The 18736-nt window shown below is 38.0% G+C and overlaps 1 protein-coding gene across 2 annotated transcripts; it reads right to left on the bottom strand.

Moving 5' to 3' along the window:
- Positions 1–3155: 3155 nt before the first annotated feature.
- LOC102684669 (cytochrome P450 3A40-like) lies at positions 3156–17666 on the bottom strand. Of its 2 annotated transcripts, XM_015360502.2 has the most exons (13): positions 17502–17666; positions 16327–16420; positions 15767–15819; positions 14844–14943; positions 11616–11729; positions 10248–10333; positions 9471–9619; positions 8517–8644; positions 8277–8364; positions 6826–6986; positions 5927–6150; positions 4455–4617; positions 3156–3569 (listed from the first exon to the last, which is right to left on the bottom strand). In XM_015360502.2, exons 1-13 carry the CDS (start codon positions 17570–17572, stop codon positions 3465–3467), a joined length of 1536 nt encoding a protein of 511 aa, XP_015215988.2. In that variant the 5' UTR covers positions 17573–17666; the 3' UTR covers positions 3156–3464. The 2 variants fall into 2 exon arrangements, with proteins under 2 accessions (XP_015215988.2, XP_015215989.2); XM_015360503.2 differs by lacking the exon at positions 16327–16420 and having other exon boundaries at positions 17502–17581.
- Positions 17667–18736: the final 1070 nt, after the last annotated feature.

The raw sequence follows: 18736 nt of genomic DNA, 5'->3' as shown, positions 1-18736 counted from the left end.
TTCACTTTTGAACAAAATCTTAAAAATTCATTTATTGCAGCTGTCCACAGTTTATACATTATCCATTATACGAGTATATTATACAAGTAGTTTACACAAGCATGCATTAAAAGCTGAATGTTTCAACTCGTCCAGTGACTCTGTAATGAAAATGACTTCACAGTGCTTTTACAGTTAGTCTAGGTTTATTCTCAATAAGGTTCAAGATGTACCTAAAAGTGCAGCATAAATAATTATTCTTGAAAGTTCTAAAAATGCCCTGATCCACAGGTTGAGGTCTATTATGTCTGGGAATAATAAGATGACTTCAGTGTTGGGATGCAAATACTGTACAAATTCTTCACTGACTGGAGCATTATCCATTATCCAAAATGAGTAGAACCTTGAAAGCAATAATCTTTTTGGCAAGATACTACACTACTTCATGAACAAAACAGTTCTATAAACATTCCAGTTGTAATCCATTCTTTTGCATTTGCACATCAGAAGAAATTGAATTGTTTTTTGTTCCTTTTTAAAGAAAGGGATTTAAGAGCAAAGTAAAACATCAAAAGGCTTGATGAGATACTCTCCTGGTGCATTTCCACAAGTCTTTTACAGCTTTGAAACTATGTGGAAACTTTTCTTTTTTTAGAAATCAATATCCAGTTAGTCATGGGTTTCCAGTATAGACCTGTTCAATCTCAATTGATGATGTATTCTGGTAAATAACCTTTCAGTAAGTTTTATAAGTTAACAAGGGAAGTTTTTCACTGCCTCAGCATTTTTTAAAAGTTTTGAATCCACTCCTTTCTGGCTTGAAATGTTGTTTTCTGAGGTTTCTGACCTTTCAACTATTCCAGAAGATGATCCTGGATGTTTTTGGACTTTTCACAAATCACCAGGCTTGTTAAAGGCCCTTTGTTTTTGTTATGGGCTTTGATCCAAATGTTTAATGCTTTTTTCATTATTATACACGGATATCCTCCCCACTAAAGCTAAAGTTTCACCACTAGTAAGCTTATCTAAAAATTGTAATTTTGACTCTAATGATATTATCCTTTGAGGCCTTTTGTCAATGGTTTTATTGCCTATTTTCTTTTCAAATCTTGAGGTCAGAAAAAAAGTGCTAAAATGAAGAAGTTACTGTTCTACACCAAAATCCACAGTAATGACACAAAAGAAAGTATTATACCTCTTGCACTGGGTGTAAAGCATGGACTTATTGTGAATGAATATGCAGAATAGACATGAGCACATGAGTAAGCAGTTGCTTCCCATGGTTCCCAAACTCGAAACCATAATTTTGGTTGTTTTGTTGGGGGGAGCCAAGGTATATCCCAGCAAGCAACAGGCACAAGGTGGTGTACACCCTGGACAGGCTTGAGTCCATCACAGGGCACACACAGACTGTCAAGCCGGTTTAGCCAGTCAAGCAGGTTTATCAGCAGGAACAAAAAGTTATATCTTTTTATAAATAACAAAACCATTCCCTTGTTTTCTTGAATTTGTGCGCATTAAATAATATTTTCTCTTTCCTTCATTTTCTTTGTGTCACGGTAGTCACACGCACATGGAAAGTTTAGAAAGCGCCAGCATTGTCCCTAGCTCCTAACAATGCTGGCAAACACTAGTTAACACGTTGCTGTGTCTATATTAGTACAATAAAGCCTAACTATCTGACACTGCTGTAGATTAGGATAATGGATAGAGATGAACTGATTAAGTTTTATTTTGGTTTAGGGATTATTAGGGCATTGTAACTACTGTACTTTTGAACTGCTAGTAAGAACTGCACCTCTCTTTCACTGCTAGTACCACACCTGTCCTTGCAAATGAAAGATATATATATATAATGTTATTTCGTCCGCATGGATTAAAGAAAATGAGGGAACAATTTAGCTATTTTGTGCGCAAGAATTGTAAAACGTTCCCTCTATATAACTTTTTTTTCCTACTGATGGCCCCTTCCAGGCTCTGTAGGATTTACTGTAGGCACACTCTCAATCTTCAAATCTAGGCTAAGAACATATTTGTTTAGTCAAGCTTTCAGATAACTACTTAGGAATAGCAAGACATGCAAACTACCAATTTCTGTTTTCACTGTCATTCACTAATACTTTGTTATCTTTTTTCTATCCATCCATTGTGAGGTGGACTGTTTGGAGGCCCAGGTCCAGAATCCAGCTCCCTTTACTGGTCGTAAAACCAACAGCCAATCCTTTACAATGCCCTTACAAGAGAAATCTCAACTGGTAGGAAACCAATTGAACATTGACACTGTTGGACATTAATATACATGATCGTACTTTTCCCACCATAGAATACAGATGACTTTCATTTGTGTTAATCCTAATTTAACCCGGTGCCGGCCAGAGGAGGATAGGCTCCCCCTTTCGAGCCTTGGTTTCTTTCTACTTTAGTCTAGGGAGTTTTTTCTTGCCACTGTCGCCTTATGCTTGCACACTGGGGGATTAGGCCTGGAAATCTGTAAAGCTGCTTTGTGACAATGTCCATTGTAAAAAGGGCTATAAAAATAAAACTGAAAAAAAGTTCCTAATCGAAGAACTGCAGCCTTTTCAAGTTCTTTATGGAAAATTCTGTTTTGGCTCATCGTATCTGAAGTTTTAAAGAACTTTTTCCTTCATTCTTAAAAACTTGCAATGTGCTTTGATTCAGATTCTGTGTTGTGTTTGTGTACTATTAAGGTACCAAAAAATGAGAAAGTCATCCATTTTCTTCTTTTTTCTCAATCCTCTTTTTGAGATTTGAGTTTGTGCTGTTCCCCATGTCACCATATCTTTTATGTTTAACAAATATAAAGTGTTTTGTTTTTATAAGATCACTTTATTAGCCATATACAATTTCTTGCATTAGGAATTTGTCTTTTCGCATACCCCAGCTTGCTCTCCATGAGACACACAGGCACACAGAGGGAGAGAAGCTTGGGGTCAGAGCGCGGGGTCAGCCATTGTACAGCGCTCCTGGAGCAGCTGGGGTTAAGGGCCTTTGATCAGGGACCCAACAGAGTAGGATTCCTCTGCTGGCTGCGGGATTTGAACTGGCAACCTTCCAGCCACAGGTGTAGAAGCCAAAGAGTCACCACTCCGCCATTTTTTTTTACGATAAGGATGGTTTTAGAAGATAAATGTTTTTTGATAGAAATGTAACAACAGTTTTTCTTTTTTGAAAAGCGTGGTTTATTGAAGAGAAAATTTGACTTCTAAGATTTAACAAAGAAATGTAAAAAAACCTTCATCATCCTTCATTCTTCATCCTTTTTGGGGAGGAAGGTCTTTTTAGACACATCAAGTAGACCGGCAAGGATGCATGTAAATATTGTTTTCTATATTCTTAGATTAGGAGTAACTTTAAAAAGTATTTCTGATAAATTTATTTGAATCTTGGTATCAGGTGACATCACATTAAGGACTTTATCTGTGATTAACAAAGGAAATTCAGATAAAAATGTCTTCTGTTCTAATTCACCTCCAGTCCTGCACTTCATTAGCACTTGATGGAGTTCGTGGGACAACCTTCAGTGTTATAGGTTTTTTTGGCTGAAAAATAGCATTCAATTCAACCGGGACCTGAAAAAGCAATCAATAATAACAGAAAAATACAGGGCATAATTTTTAAATTGCATTTGGAAAAAACAAAACATAATTTGCAGACTTTATGTGTAGTGAATATCACTAGACAAAAATGTATTATTTAGCAATATAAAAAATAAATTATTTATACAATCCTCCTGAAGGGAAACATTTCAGTTTATTAGAATGACTGATGTATTCAGTTTCAATTAATGGGATTATCTGTTTAGCCTTATTTTAGAAAATTTTGCAATGTAATTTTAAAGCTGATCATTTTAAATAATCAATCACCTCAATTAAAACTTTAAACTTTTAAGGTTCCATGATTTTGATTTTGATATTTCATCCTGTACTACAATAGGTATTTGATTTGAATAAAAAATAAGCATTCTAAATTCTCACCCAAATTACAATGGCAATAAGAAAAATATATTTTGTATTTGTTTTTAAAAAAACATCTTACTCTCACTTTAAGGCTGATATATACAATATACTATACACTACTTGTTTAATTAAATTAATTCTGTTTCACAAACATAAAAAAATGGATCCGTTTTTGCGTGACTTTAATTACAGCCAGTCAAAGGAATGTTCACTTAAATCTATCTCAGTGTTAATTCATTTGATCGTTGACATGATGAGAGCAAACGATTAAGAGCATCCACCATTAACATAAAGGATTTTATTAAATCCCAATAACTAATGAATGACATGCCATTCTCTTTAATCTTTTGCAGTCAGAAAACCACTACTTTGCTGGAAATTGTAATCTATAGTCTTCTACTCAGACTGCTAGGCAATTAAGTAGAGTGTCTTCCCCAGAGATTAAGATGAAGAAGGTGACTGAATTAAGACAAAGACTGTATGAACAGAATGTCTCACCTGAGTCTCCTTGCAGGTTTCAAAACTGAAGCTCTGAAGCAGCTGCACAACAGCCAGTTTCATAACCATTAGGGCAAACCTCATTCCAATGCAATTGCGAGGTCCAGTTCCAAATGGCAAGTAAGCATAGGGATCCATGCTTTCCTTGTTGGCTTTGCTAAATCTTCAAACATACCAGGTAGGTTATGAATTTCAGAATATTTCGGATAGAAGTATATGCATAATGCATTAAGCAGCATTTAGATTTGATTAAAGTTGAAGCTACCCCAACTAAGGTTATATGGCTAGTCTCCTGAGTGGTTCAACTGGTAGACGGGCATGTCTGGGCACAGGCTGAGCTATGGTCTATGTTGCTGGTTTGAGCCAGGGTCATGTCACTAGGTAACTGGGACTGTGATTCTCCAAGCAAATGGAACAGGAATATTCAGCCAGGCCTCTCTCTGTTCTTGACAAATAAAATGAGCACTGTGGCCTTCTGGGAGCTCTCCAATTGACACTGACATCTGTTATGCAGCTGTGGTTCCCATGATGTGTTAAAAAACACAAGTGGTGTAAAGGTAGGTGTCACGCCTTCGTCCCATCACATTCTCACACAGAAGGGCACTCGCATGAATCACACTCCAGCCCTGAGCACTTCTGCTAAACGACACCGCTCCTGCCGACCAGCCAACCACTACACTCCATCAATCAGCGCACCTTCTTCCTCGCACAATACTTAAACCCTCCAGAACCCTCTGCTCTTTGCCTGGTATTGGTTGGTTGTTTGTTCACCTACCTTGCTTTAGATTCTGTTTTCCTTCTTTCTTACTAACCACGGAACTCACCTTCGACTATGTCTACTGTCTTGCCCCTTAGGATTTGGAAGCCTACTCATTGACCTTCACCTTTTGACTCATGGAACTGCCTTTTCAACTATGACTTTAGTCTTGCCCTATTCTGGATTGGAAACCTTCTCTCCTGCCTTTTTCTATGATCCTTGGAACTCGACTCAGACTTCGCCACTCGTCTAGCCCCCTAAGGTACCGCATAGGGTCCATTTTCCTGTTTCCTCAGCGGGTCAATCCTGACAGTAGGCAGGTTAACTTCCTTCACTTCACTTCCTAATTATCTCCTGTGTGTGGTCATGGGGTTTGTAGAAGTGAGCTGAGATTTAAGAAGCACACAACTGGAGATGACAAACATCAGATAGGTATAACAGAAAACTAAGTGGCGTTGCCCAGACTCACATGAAATCAAATATTTTACCCAACTCTCCATAATGCATTCCAAATGCCATGTGAAAGCAGCATGAAGTAAGTCTGAGGTTACTTTAGTCTACACAATGGCAAACTGACACTTAGTACTGGATTAAACATTTGACAAAGAGGCAGGTAATTAGGAGGTTTGTGCTAATTGGAGACTACAATAAGCCTACAATGAGGATATTGCACATTCTCAGGAAAAAACAAAAATCAAGTCAGGCAGAACTTAACCTTTCAGGCTTGAAGACATCAGGTTCGGGCCAGTGATCAGGATCATGATGAAGAGCATACACTGGTATCGTAACAATGATTCCCTCTGGGATGGTCACCCCATTAATCTCAACAGTCTTCTTACACATCCTCTCAAGACGGGGTGAAGGGAACAGCCTGAGAGACTCGCTGATGACCATGTCCAGGTATTCCATCTTCATGAGTGCTTCATATGTCACAGGAGCCTTGAAAACACGGCAGCAGGTAATTTGTAAAGCCACCAGCCTCCAATGAGACCAATAAAGCTGCTCTTTCTAACTTTAAATTATTTTGTTTAGCGATGGTAATTCATTAATACATAATTTAATAACATATGTTCACCCCAACTCCCATCAACTACCTTCTCACTAGGGTACAGCAGCTCAGACTTTCTTTCACAGAGTTTTTAGCTCATGTCCTCTTCCACCAACATTACTGCCACCCACACAACAGCTACCCTTTGGATTATTTTATAGAATAGTTCTGTCTACCTTGCCCACATGGCTATGCTCAACTAAAGCACTTTGAAGCCAAAACACTTTTTACACACATTACATTAAGTGATGTTTTTATCTGGCCTGAAGTTCTTGACGGCTAAATGCAGTCTAAAGCTGCCAATTACTAAAGCATATCCATGAACAGTCAAGAGCCTGTAATGTGTGGCTTCATTGTCAAGGACAATTCAAGCAAGGCAGTAGAACAATAGGATGTTGGTAAAATAGAAGTATGGCAAAATAAACAATTAAAAAAATATAATCAAAACACAAAATGAAGCAAAGTTCAAACGTTTTGGCAGCTTTGTTTCAATTACTCCCTGACAAAAAAAACACACCTAACTCTTGGCTGCTCAAGAATGTGAATGAGTAGTGAGAAATTACTACCTTGTTTGAGAAGACTTCATCAATTTCTTTTTGTAGTTTCTTCTGGACATCAGGGTTGGTGGCAAGATTGTACGCTAAGAAGGAGAGGGATGTACTTGTAGGCTCATAACCACCAAAAACAAAGATCAGGGACTGAGACAGGATCTCATGGTCTGTTAGACCTGTTGAATGTAGCAAAGCAAAATATTGATATAGGTTAATATACAAAATGGAGTGTATCTTGCATTGTGTTATAGAACTAAAGGAACATATTGTGACAGCTCACAATATTTTGGGACAAGTGTCATTTAGCCCAGATAAGGGTACCTTTATTTAGCTCTGGGTGTCTTTTTTAGACCCTGAATAAACATAAATCCAGGCACCTAAGCTGTTTACCGGCACTGGTACAGTATATTATGCCATTATAACACATTTTAAATCCGTAACCACTACAAGACCTTTTTATTATGTTCTTCTTGTAGTTACACTGTAATCTTAGCACTTGTGGTTCTGTCAATGTCCTACTGGAAAATTGACAGACATTTCCAGGAATTCTTTGTCACTGTATCTCTGGTAGTACGATCGTCCACTGTCTATACATAAGGCATTCTAGTGTTAAAGGAGATTCCTTCCCACAATTTTCACATTTCCACTGATCCATTGATTGGCTTAAACACAAAGGGCAACATAAAGCTCACTACAATGTCTCTATTCAATGTCTCTTAAAGGCAAAACAGAATTAATCACTAACATTCCAACTTTGTGAGTGATTTACTCTCTCAGCTGACATGCAGGCTACTTCTATCTGGAATTCTTCTGAACTAAGATGGATAAGGGTGAAATACTGGTAAGTCAGATCTCGTATGGCTGCCTTCTTGGTCGAGGCCGGTCACTTACAGAGCCAATTTCCTAATTTCTCTGATCTGTGCCCTGATATCCAAAAGAGGATGGTCATCATTTAATAAAGATTGATCTATACCAGAAACTGTCATGCTTAAGTCTGCTGGTCATTGAAACAGAACATCTCATTCCCAGGCATATTCTTCACAGACGGGCCCCATTAAATTATACCAATATCAACTAGTTGATCCTCATTACTTGAGTGAGGCATGGTCATATATTTAGCCGTTGTTGCATTTATTAAAAGTATCTTTTGCCTAAAAAATAATTGCCTAATGAGTTATTATGCTTAATACAGGCATGGTTTTCATTGTGTATCTGCATAAGTTTCAAAGGCTATACCAAACAGGGTTTTTCATTTTGTTTTTGGCTTATCAAAAACTGTTTCAGATGTCAAGCTCAAATATAACACCCTGAATATGCATTCAGAAATATATACCTGAGTCAGCATAAATCATAGTAACATCAGATAAAGTAAAAGAAGGGCTCATGAAAACAAATTATAGAAACTGTAATCGTTGGATATTTAAAATTAAAATCTAATGATACACAGTTAAATAAATGTACAGCACCTTTTATAACTTCCTTTTCTCCATATATGCTTGAGTTATTCTCAGGAAGTTGTGAATCCATCATCAATTGCAAGAAATCCACTCGATTCTGTAGAGAAAAGTACATAGACAGAAGTCACCTTACTCTCCAAGAGACAGACTATATAAGGTAATTATGTATAGTACTGTATATAATATGGATGTATAGTATATATGTATTTAGTATGCACACACAAAGCGTTTGTCTTTTTTAGAACTTACATTGGGAATATTTTGTTTACGTTCTGCCTTTATCTTGCGAAAGGAGTCGTAGAAAAAGGTCATCACAGACTGAGGGAAAAGGCTAAAATTCAGCTTGTCCAACAATGTAGCAGTGAAAGGAAATATAGCTGTAATAATAGGAAAAAACTATCAGGTCTTCCAATGAATAAGAACTAGCAACAGTTTTATATTTTTGATATATGGGAAAACTATTCAGTGGAATTTTTCCAGTTCACATGCACACGTGCATTTGTAACACTTCCTTATTAACTTGAGCATTATAACTTCAGTATAAAGACAGTACTACAAAATACACTGGAACCATTAAAAATGAAAAATACATATCTGACAAAAGTACAAAGTTCCCCTCAGATTTCTTCTATTAACTCATTAATTAATTGTTCAGAATATGAGTAAATAATTTTAGTGCAGATGATCATGCAGAAAAGGTGTTGCTGGACAACTTAAGCAGTGGGGACAAGATAACTTTTAATTCTGCTGTAATAAGAAGAGTCCAGTTTGAAAATAGTGCTTTCATGGAGAATACTATGAAATGGAGATAGACTGACAAAAGACCTAACATATCACTGTCAGAGATAACTATTCAAACTGTCATGCCATAAGAAATCTAAATCATCTCAACCTTTACCAACAGTACAGTATAAAATTGCAGGTACCTGTATACAGGGTTAGTCAAAATGTTATTGACAAGTATAAATGCCAATTATTTTACTAAAGTTTTGTTTTCTCCTCCACAGATGGCGAAGGATTGTAAGGTAACGTTTAGAAACTTTGATATTTATGCTTTTGTTTGAATCCTTTTTGTCACAATAACCCATGCAATTAATTTGTAATAAAATGTCAAACTTGTCGACAGCATTTTGACTAACCCTATACTTTATATCTTCTGAATCAATTTCTGGACAATCAAAGAAGCTACACATAAAAACATACTTATGATAAGCAGAATAGGGTTGAAGAAATTGAAATTGAGCATCTTCTTGACATTGGTCACAAAGGGGTCATCGGGGTTGTTGAGAGAGTCAATGGAGACACTGAAGGAGGCACTGGTAACAACATCCATGCTGTAGGGTCCAATGACACTAGAAAAAATGATATTATATAATTATAATTGCTTACACTTATATAGTGCTTTTCTGGATACTCCACTCAAACCACTTTACAGGTAATGGAGACTCCCCTCCACCACCACCAATGTGCAGCCCCACCTGGATGATGCGACGGCAGTCACAGTGTGCCAATACGTTCACCACACATCAGCTATCAGTGGGGAAGAAAACAGAGTGATGTAGCCAATTCAAAGAGGGGGATTATTAGGAGGCCATGATTGGTAAAGGCCAAGGGGAAATTTGGCCAGGATGCCTGTGTAATACCTCTGCTCTTTATGAGAAACATCCTGCGAGTTTTAATGACCACAGAGGGTCAGAGCCTGTTTCATGTCTCATCCGAAGGACGGCGCCTTTTTATAGTAAAAGTGTCCCCGTCACTATACTGGGGCATTAGGACCCACACAGACTGCAGGGTGAGGGCCCCCTGCTGGCCTCACCAACACCTCTTATAGCAGCAACCTTAGTTTTTTCCAGGTGGTCTCTATCATCCAGGTACTGACCAGGCTCACACCTGCTTAGCAATATTAATAGGTGAATCTACAGTTTATTCATTGTGTCATGTATGGATGGATGCAATCGTGAATGTATCTAAGTTACTTACTCCTTAATTTGGACAGGTTGACTCCGGTCTTTCTTATGCAAATTTATAACCAAAGTGTCAGCACACTGCTTTGCAATCGGAAAAACCTGTAAGAGAAAGCTTCCTTCATGATCACCTCCAAGAATGCAAGACGGGAAACCTTATAACCGCAAGGTTCTATCTTACAGTGCATGTCAATATATTTACTGCCTTTCTAGCTGGCATGTTCAGGCTTCTGTATTTCCTAACTGTGCTTGCAGGATAACAGATATCCATGCATCACCTGAGTTGTGTCAGGCTGATTGTTTTTTTACACATAGGTGTACTCAGTGAGGACACACCTGCTTTGATACTGTTCCATTGTGAGGGCAAGCACAGATCTCCCTGCCACCCAACCTCCCTTCATCTAAAAGAGCCACCTTGATCTAAAAGAATACTTAAAGGTCTGAATAAAGGACCCTTGAACTTTCTGGAATTCAGTGATTCACACCAAATATGATTTTGCTCTGTGTGTTTAAATACTATTACTATAATACTATAACTTGATATTTTTAAAACAAGATGAATCCGTAACTCACTCTGTTGTGTGCATTTTTGTTCTGGTTTCTTTAGGAGTATGATTAAATCTGAGGGGTCATAACATACAGTATAGTATAATCATTTCAAATTCAAAAAAGGTATAATATATTACAAATTAAATCTTCAGGACCCTTGAGGTTCTATTTAACTTGCATAAAAACAAAACAATATAAAAAAGAGAAAAACATCAAAGAATTAAAGCATTAATTCTTGTGGATGTTATTGCATTAATGATAAAAACAAATAGTATGTTTCAGGTGTGACACCTGAAATAAAACACAAGAGTACACATGAAACTACAAATGTTTCACTCTTTTTTTGAGTGTTGAATTTATCTCAGCTTGCTCTGTTTGCAACCTAAATGCGGACATTCAGTAGCTCCTCAATGTAATCTACATACTGTGCAATCAACAAACGACAAGCATGAATCTTTTATCACTATAGTAGTCTGAGACTTCACTGACTCTTCACTCTCTCACAGAGTCCAGATTACAACTACTGTATCTTATTTAGCTGGATGTGTCTAGTTCTTGTAGCTGTGTGACTAATTGCTTTTGAAAGAGAGGGATGTTTTTCCCTTAATTCTCATGCCAATCAAATAGAAACACAACACTTCTGCCAATTAACTAATTCAAAGTATTGCACTGCCATATCCCCATTTTTTTATTTTGGCAATACAATACTTGAACAAACTGTTGAAAAAGTGGTGTGAAATTATTGTATCTCTTTTCATAGCTCTGGATCCTTCCATGTGGTTTGCATGGAAGGCCAGTGCTTTTTGACTCAATGCATCTTGAAAAAAACACTGACCTCTTTCAGGCGTCCACTGGTAAAGGATGGTGAAAGCACACTGCGAATTCTTTTCCATTTCTCATCTTTTACCAATGACAGAGCATCATACATTGGTCCTACCATTTTTGCTTCCTGAAATACAATAGTAAGAGTGTAGTAAGAGTTTACTACAATCAAAAGGTTTGACAGATATACAGATATCCAGCAGCCATATCACCCTGCAACTCACAACTGGCAACCCACTGAAGCTAAGCAGGTGTGAGCCTGGTCAGTACCTGGATGGAAGACCTCCTGGGAAAAACTAAGTTTGTTGCTGGAAGAGGTGTTAGTGGGGCCAGCAGGGGGCGCTCACCCTGCGGTCTGTGTGGGTCCTAATGCCCCAGTATAGTGACGGGGACACTATACTGTAAAAAGGCGCCGTCCTTCGGATGAGGCATAAAACAGGCTCTGACCCTCTGTGGTCATTAAAAATCCCAGGGCGTTTCTCGAAAAGAGTAGGGGTGTAACCCCGGCATCCTGGCCAAATTTCCCATTGGCCCTTACTAATCATGGCATCCTAAAAATCCCCATCTGTGAATTGGCTTCATTACTCTGCTCTCCACCCCACTGATAGCTGATGTGTAGTGAGCGTTCTGGCGCATTATGGCTGCCGTTGCATCATCCAGGTGGATGCTGCATATTGGTGGTGGTGGAGGGGAGTCCCCAGTACCTGTAAATCGCTTTGAGTGGAGTGTCCAGAAAAGCGCTATATAAGTGTAAGCAATTATTAATTATTATTATATTATGTGTTAAATTCTGAAAAACAAAATTATTATGTTAAAGCAATTCTTTTAAAATGAAAGTGATAGCAAACAACTCACAATTAAGAATATGTCCAGCTATTGAGAATATAATCTGCTATACTGGCAACACAAATTACATTTATCCCACTTAACAAGCAATTTTAATGTAACAATACTCTATCAATATTTACAATATTACCAACATCTGACAATATTAATATTATCGGTGACCAGGCCTGTCCAGCATTGTATACATAAGCATACCCTAAGCATGCTGGGATGTATCTGCTCTATTAGCACATATGCCACCCCTGTGTGGAAGCCCTTACTTTCACTATACATGATCCCCATTTACCCAGATGTTTCCAGATTTGTCCACAATCTGTAGATTCTGATATGTTTAGCAAACTAGTGAAATTCTAATATGATTCCAAAATAGAAGGATTAACAAACACTGTACAAACTGCATAAAAATCAAAATATTTAGATTTAATTCAGGACTAAATTTGACAAAATCAGTAGTACTGCCATTACTGGCTCTTCCAATGGGGAAGCACTTTTAAAATTGAGAACTGAAGGCACTGTAGAATAGCTGTAGAAGTCTAAGACAAGTTCCTGGGAAATAGCTGGATGAAATGGCTGAAAGTAATAGATTACTATTCATAGATTATAGTTCAGATTTCTATACCATAATCCTATCCATGTTAGTCACCAACTCTCAAATCTGGGCCATAGTACTTCTCTTTGTAACTGGATCCTGGACATCCTGATGGGCAGACCTTAATCTGTGAGAATAGGCAACGCCTCCCCCACTCTGATCCTCAACTCAGGAGCCCCCAAGAGCTGTGCGCTCAGTCCTGTTCTTCATGTTCACCCACAATTGTGCAGCAAAACACTGCTCCAACTTCATCTTTAAGTTCACTGATGACACCACCATTGTAGGTTCTATCACAAATAATGATGAAACAGAGTACTTGAAAGAAGTTGAGGACCTTGTGGTATTGTGTCAGGGCAACAACAACTCCCTCAACGTCAGCAAACCTAAGGGGCTATTTATTGGTTACAATGGGGCTGCTGTGGAGATGGTTAGCAGCATCAAGTTTCTGGGCATTCATACCATGAACAATCTGACCTGGTCCCATCACATAGGTGAAGTAATGACAAGAGCACACCAGCACCTCTACCTACTCAGGACATTTGATATGTCTTCTCAAAGACTCTTACATTTTTATAGATGCACTGTAGAAAGTATTATCACTGGACACACTGCAGTTTGGTATGTTAATTGCTCAGCTCATGAATGTAAAAAACAACAGAAGGTGGTGGAGATACCTGAGGCCATCAATAGTACAGAATTCCCTTCCATCCAGACTATCTTCTCCACACGCTGCCTCAGAATGGCGAATAATCGAATCAAAGACCAAAACCATCCTGGGAAAGCACTTTACTCTCTTCTTCCTTCTGGCAGAAGCTACAGGAGTATAAAAGCCTCTACCCCACAGCCATCAGACTCCCGAACTCCACATCTTAAATCCCCCCCCCACTTACAACCCTATTTTACTCTGAACTGAAAATACTGCACCACTCGAATGTTACACTGAACTGAAAATACTGCCACTGCTGAAATTTGTACTCAGCTGCTGTCTACTGTAAATGCTGGATAAAAGTATAGCTATTACCATGTACCCTGTCTCCAAGAAGTGTGATGTCATTTGTTACTATATGTCATTTTCTTTGTCAATGTTATGTCATTTGTAATGTGAGGAAAACACACAAGTAAGCATTTCATTGTTCTCAGGTACATACTGTCATGATCGTTATCCATCCTCTAGAGAGCGCGCCGAGCCTTTTGTGTTTTTCATTATCACGTTCACCTGCCCCTTGTTCTGTCCTTTATTTAAACCCAGTGCTCTGGAAGATCGGGGCTCTGCATTGGAAGACGGACGCCTGGAGGCCCACCTTGCTTCGAGTCGCCCTACATCCGCGGCTTGAAGGCATAAGCTTCCATTCGGCATCCTGACCAAGCTCAGTCTGGGGCTCAGAGTGCCCGGCCTAGTCACTCTATTTTTAACCTCCGTGTTCCTGTTACAGTTTCCCCTTCCTGGGGATTTCAATCGTCCTTGATTTGGATGGACCTCCCAGTTTTGGACTATGGACTGTGCCCCGGTTTCCCTTTTGGACTTCCTTGGACTTGTCTGCCAGCGTTCCCCCCACCTGATCACCGTCGGCACCGCCCCCTGTTCGCCATCCCTTCCTTTCCTAACTGTGTTTTCCCCATAGCCATTTTCCAGTCACTTCCGGATTATACCGTATGACAATAAACTTGAACTTGAAACCCTTGGATACATTGCTATTAAAAACCAAACAAGCTAGATGGACTGGGTGGCCTCTTTCTATGTGATTATGTCCTCAATGCTAAAAAAATAGTAGTAATAGATCTAAAGAGATGACAAAAATTACATACTCTCCTGTTAGTGAACAAAGAATAGCACTCCTTCACCATAATAGTTTTGATAATTGCAGTATCCACGATAGCCAGTGTAGGTGTCCTGCCCTCAAAAACCCTGGATAGCGAAAGAGAAAAACTGAAAGTGAGACCACAAAACTGGAATACAGTCCAGATGTCAAGTTCCTTATTTTTTTCAGAATGTGTGTTCTTACAAAATGTTTATACTCAAAACTTTACCAATCATAATTAGCACAATAAATTGAAGTTAAATCCTCCATTTTCTGTTTATTTCAAGCATCCTATGGAGTTCAATAAGATTTACAAGTGCCTTTCTTTGAGACAGGTTATTTATACAGGTAACGTTGTCCAAGTATTCCATTCCAAATTACACCTGAGTAAAGGCTCTACGTGTAATACAGGTTGTAATTCAGCAGTCCTGATGTGGATGGATTTTGATTGATGACGTCATTAGCCAGCTGTGATGTGCAGCCCCCAAAGAGCCAGGAGATGTGTGCCTCTGATTGTCTGGCTTAAATGCCAAGCATGGTTTTCTATTCTTTCAATGAAATACCAAATTCCCCAACTGCATGTGTCTGTGATCAAAAGTTTAATGTAATGTCCCAGCTCTGTTGTTTTTTTGGGCTTGTGGCTAGATAAAAAGTGGACCACCTGACAGTGTCCGTCTGGGATCATTAAAGTGCAACAGGGATAATTCACTTTAAGCTTCTTGTTACAGTGATGCAATCTCTGGAATGGGAAGACATCACAAAGCCCTGAGTTACAAGACTCAAGACTACAGTATGTTGTCTTCATCTCTTCCCTGCCTGTACAAGAGCACACATTGAGAGCTGAAAAGAATAACAATTGGCATTTCAGGCTTAGAATTTAAAATGAAAATGCTAGAATGAAACCAACCTGAGCAGTATCACTGTACTCACCCCCATACTTTTCCAAATTTGCAGAAACACTCCAAATCAAATACATGAACACCCTGTGGAAAAACGTATTATTATGATTTTCCAAAGTCAGTCAAAACCATAGAGAAATACAATACAAGAGTATCTCTTTCCATTGGATATTTAAATAGACTGCAAATCTTGCATTCCATTCCTGTAGACTGTAATAGATTAAAAGAATATTGAAAACCCCATATGGGAACCACCTTCTGTTGTCCTTGGCTCAGTAACCAACAGAAGTAGGTACATACTGTACAGGAGGTTCAGCATATGCGACCAGATAACACTAACCAATTCTTACTCTTCCTTGCCCAAATCTATATTGTAGCTGTGAAGCAAAAAAAAATATTTGCAAAAATCAGATTAAAAAAAACATAAACAGCAATGACAAAGGATAATCGAAATGTACAGCATGGTTTCTCAAATGCTGAGCTATATTTATATTTACATTTCAAACTGTTTAAAGGAACGTGTACATACACATGTAATGATATGGCTGTGAAATCATTTGTTTCAAACTTACAAAATTTGTTAGAACTTACTTTTCTGAATTCCAGGAAATTCCCAAAAAAGGGCAGAGGTCTAGGACCAGGAATTCCCAGTTTTTTGAAGAAACTATATGGCCAAATGCCATACCTTCAGACACAAAAGACACAAAAGACAGCTGAAAGTACTAACTAAAATTGTATCTACTCAAACAAATCTGGATTTGGCTAGAAGAATTCACCTGGAGGTTTTGGGATACACAGAGCTCTTGCTATTCTGAGGCCTCCCAAGTGGCTCAAACAGTAAAGACACTTGCCTGAGGGCAGCTTGAGCTCTATGATCTTTTTTCATTTAACACCTCACATTCACCTCAACCCTGTACCGGAGCTTCAGTGTTCAGGTGTTCCCCTTACCAACAGCTCCCCATGCTTACAAGAGCTCAGGAGGCAACAGCTCATTGTGTTTCTGCAGAGAGCTCAGACCCACTAATCTCACCCTTCCCTCAGCCCAGGCTGCTGTCCACCACAAGAATACTGGCCATACTGGCCAGAATACAGCCAGGTTAGTGACATGGTCTAGGCTCAAATCCATTTCATTACTGGTTGGACCGCTTGAGAAGCCCTAGTGAACTGTTAAAAACACAAGGACAAGCAACATCTGAGATAATAAAAATAAACAGATTTTTTTGTCCGGTACTACTACATAATAGCAGTTTACACAAATTAATCAGCCTTTTCCAAAAATACAGTCTGTTGTTTTAATTTAAGATGAACACATTTTAACAAGATTAACAAATTGTTGTCAACAATTTTAGCGTTCATCCCAACCTGCCACCCGTTTTAGTCCATCGGTAAAATAAAACACCAGATGTTTGGGCGTTTATGTTATTAGCCCATTTGGTAATAACCCTACTGGTTACTAAAGTTCATGCATATTTAAGGAGCACTTCATTTACCCTTTCAACAATTAATTGAATGTGTTCTGCATTGATACGTAATTCACGACGAACAACACGGAATGAACACCCACCTATACAGTATGTCAGTACTCTTTAAATAATTCAGGCAGTGACAAATCGGTAACTATTAACAATCGCTTAAATTCAAGTATGTTTTTCTTATAAAATTGGTGTATTTATTACTTTAAAATTAAAAATAGTTCTAGTAATATAGAGTCTGACTCACTAAGTTTCCCTAAGAACAGTACAAAAATTTCGAATAATGTAACTCACAGGATCAGAAGAGTTAAGAATGAAACGAGAAGCGTCCAGGTCTCGGTTGATAAAGATGGAAGGACGGCCATGATGCACTTTTCCTTTCTATTCACTGCCTTCTCGCCTTATGCTACAATTTTGTTTTGTCACAGTTCCGTGTATATCAACTCGTTTTATCCCAAGAGCTTGAAGCAGGGGGCGGAGACTTCTCAGTTCCAAGTTCTCAGATAAGAAATCTTGGCTGTAGGTAACTTCAACGTTATCGGAATATGACATATACATATGATCAAAGAATGGTCTTAAATGGCCAAGAAACCCTTTTCTAAATTATTTTCTTTTACCTTTATATTTTGAAGTTAACCATACAGTACAATATTATATAATAATATTATGAAATTACTGAATTCCTTGTTAATTCAATCTGCCTGTTACAGTATACATTTGTTTGATTTTGTGACATTGCACTGTGTTAAGAATGTGATGTCATATCTGTCAATGTTTATCTGTATATTACATAATTATTGGATTTATGGTTCTATTTTGTCCTTCACCAATATGTTTGTGAAGAAGCATGTAATAGTGAGGTGTGTACGAAATGTTATTACTTCTAATAACAAAAATGGCCAGACTGTAAAATATTGCCCAGACTAACATTAATTAATAAGAAGACATTCCTTTAAATTTTAAAATCATTCTAACAAAATTGAAAACATCATAAATTAAGCAGAACATCATACCAAAATAGCTACATGAGTTTAACTTTAAATTGAAGGGCAGTTTTGAAAAGACAGTTGCAGATGCAAATAATGGATGTACAAGTACACAGACTGTTTATACAGTATATGCCATAAACATATATAATTTAACCATCAATAGATGTATTTTAGATATGGGTTTAAAATTTCAAAATGACACAATTGAAAACCGAGAGGAAGTACAGTACATATAATATCAAGTACAGGAGTTATGTTTTTAAGCAAATGATTCTGGGAGTTAGGGAATCTAGTCATATTGTCAAAGATGATTCTGACTTCTTTCAAGCAATGGCCAGTAAGTTACTTGGATCAAGTCACAAGGAGAACAGCAAGGTTGGTGGGCAAAATGGCCTCCTCTCATTCGTAAGCTTTATTATCTTAAAATACTATCTTTGAAGATAATAAACACTTATTTTAAATCGGCCAATGTCTTATTACATCATCTTCAAGACTACACAATGCAGTTATCATGCTGCTCATAAAAAGTCATCTCTTAAC

Source organism: Lepisosteus oculatus, chromosome 19 (genome assembly GCF_040954835.1).
Source record: "Lepisosteus oculatus isolate fLepOcu1 chromosome 19, fLepOcu1.hap2, whole genome shotgun sequence".
NCBI classification, from domain to species: Eukaryota; Metazoa; Chordata; class Actinopteri; order Semionotiformes; family Lepisosteidae; genus Lepisosteus; species Lepisosteus oculatus.
This window is presented reverse-complemented; position numbering and strand designations above follow the sequence as displayed.

Coding starts and splice junctions, on each gene's coding strand:
- LOC102684669 (XM_015360502.2), bottom strand. CDS start 17,572: ATGGCCGTCCTTCCATCTTTATCAACCGAGACCTGGACGCTTCTCGTT. Junction 16,421..17,501: donor TTCTTAACTCTTCTGATCCT/GTGAGTTACATT, acceptor TTGTGTCTGAAG/GTATGGCATTTGGCCATATA. Junction 14,944..15,766: donor AAATTTGGAAAAGTATGGGG/GTGAGTACAGTG, acceptor TTCGCTATCCAG/GGTTTTTGAGGGCAGGACAC.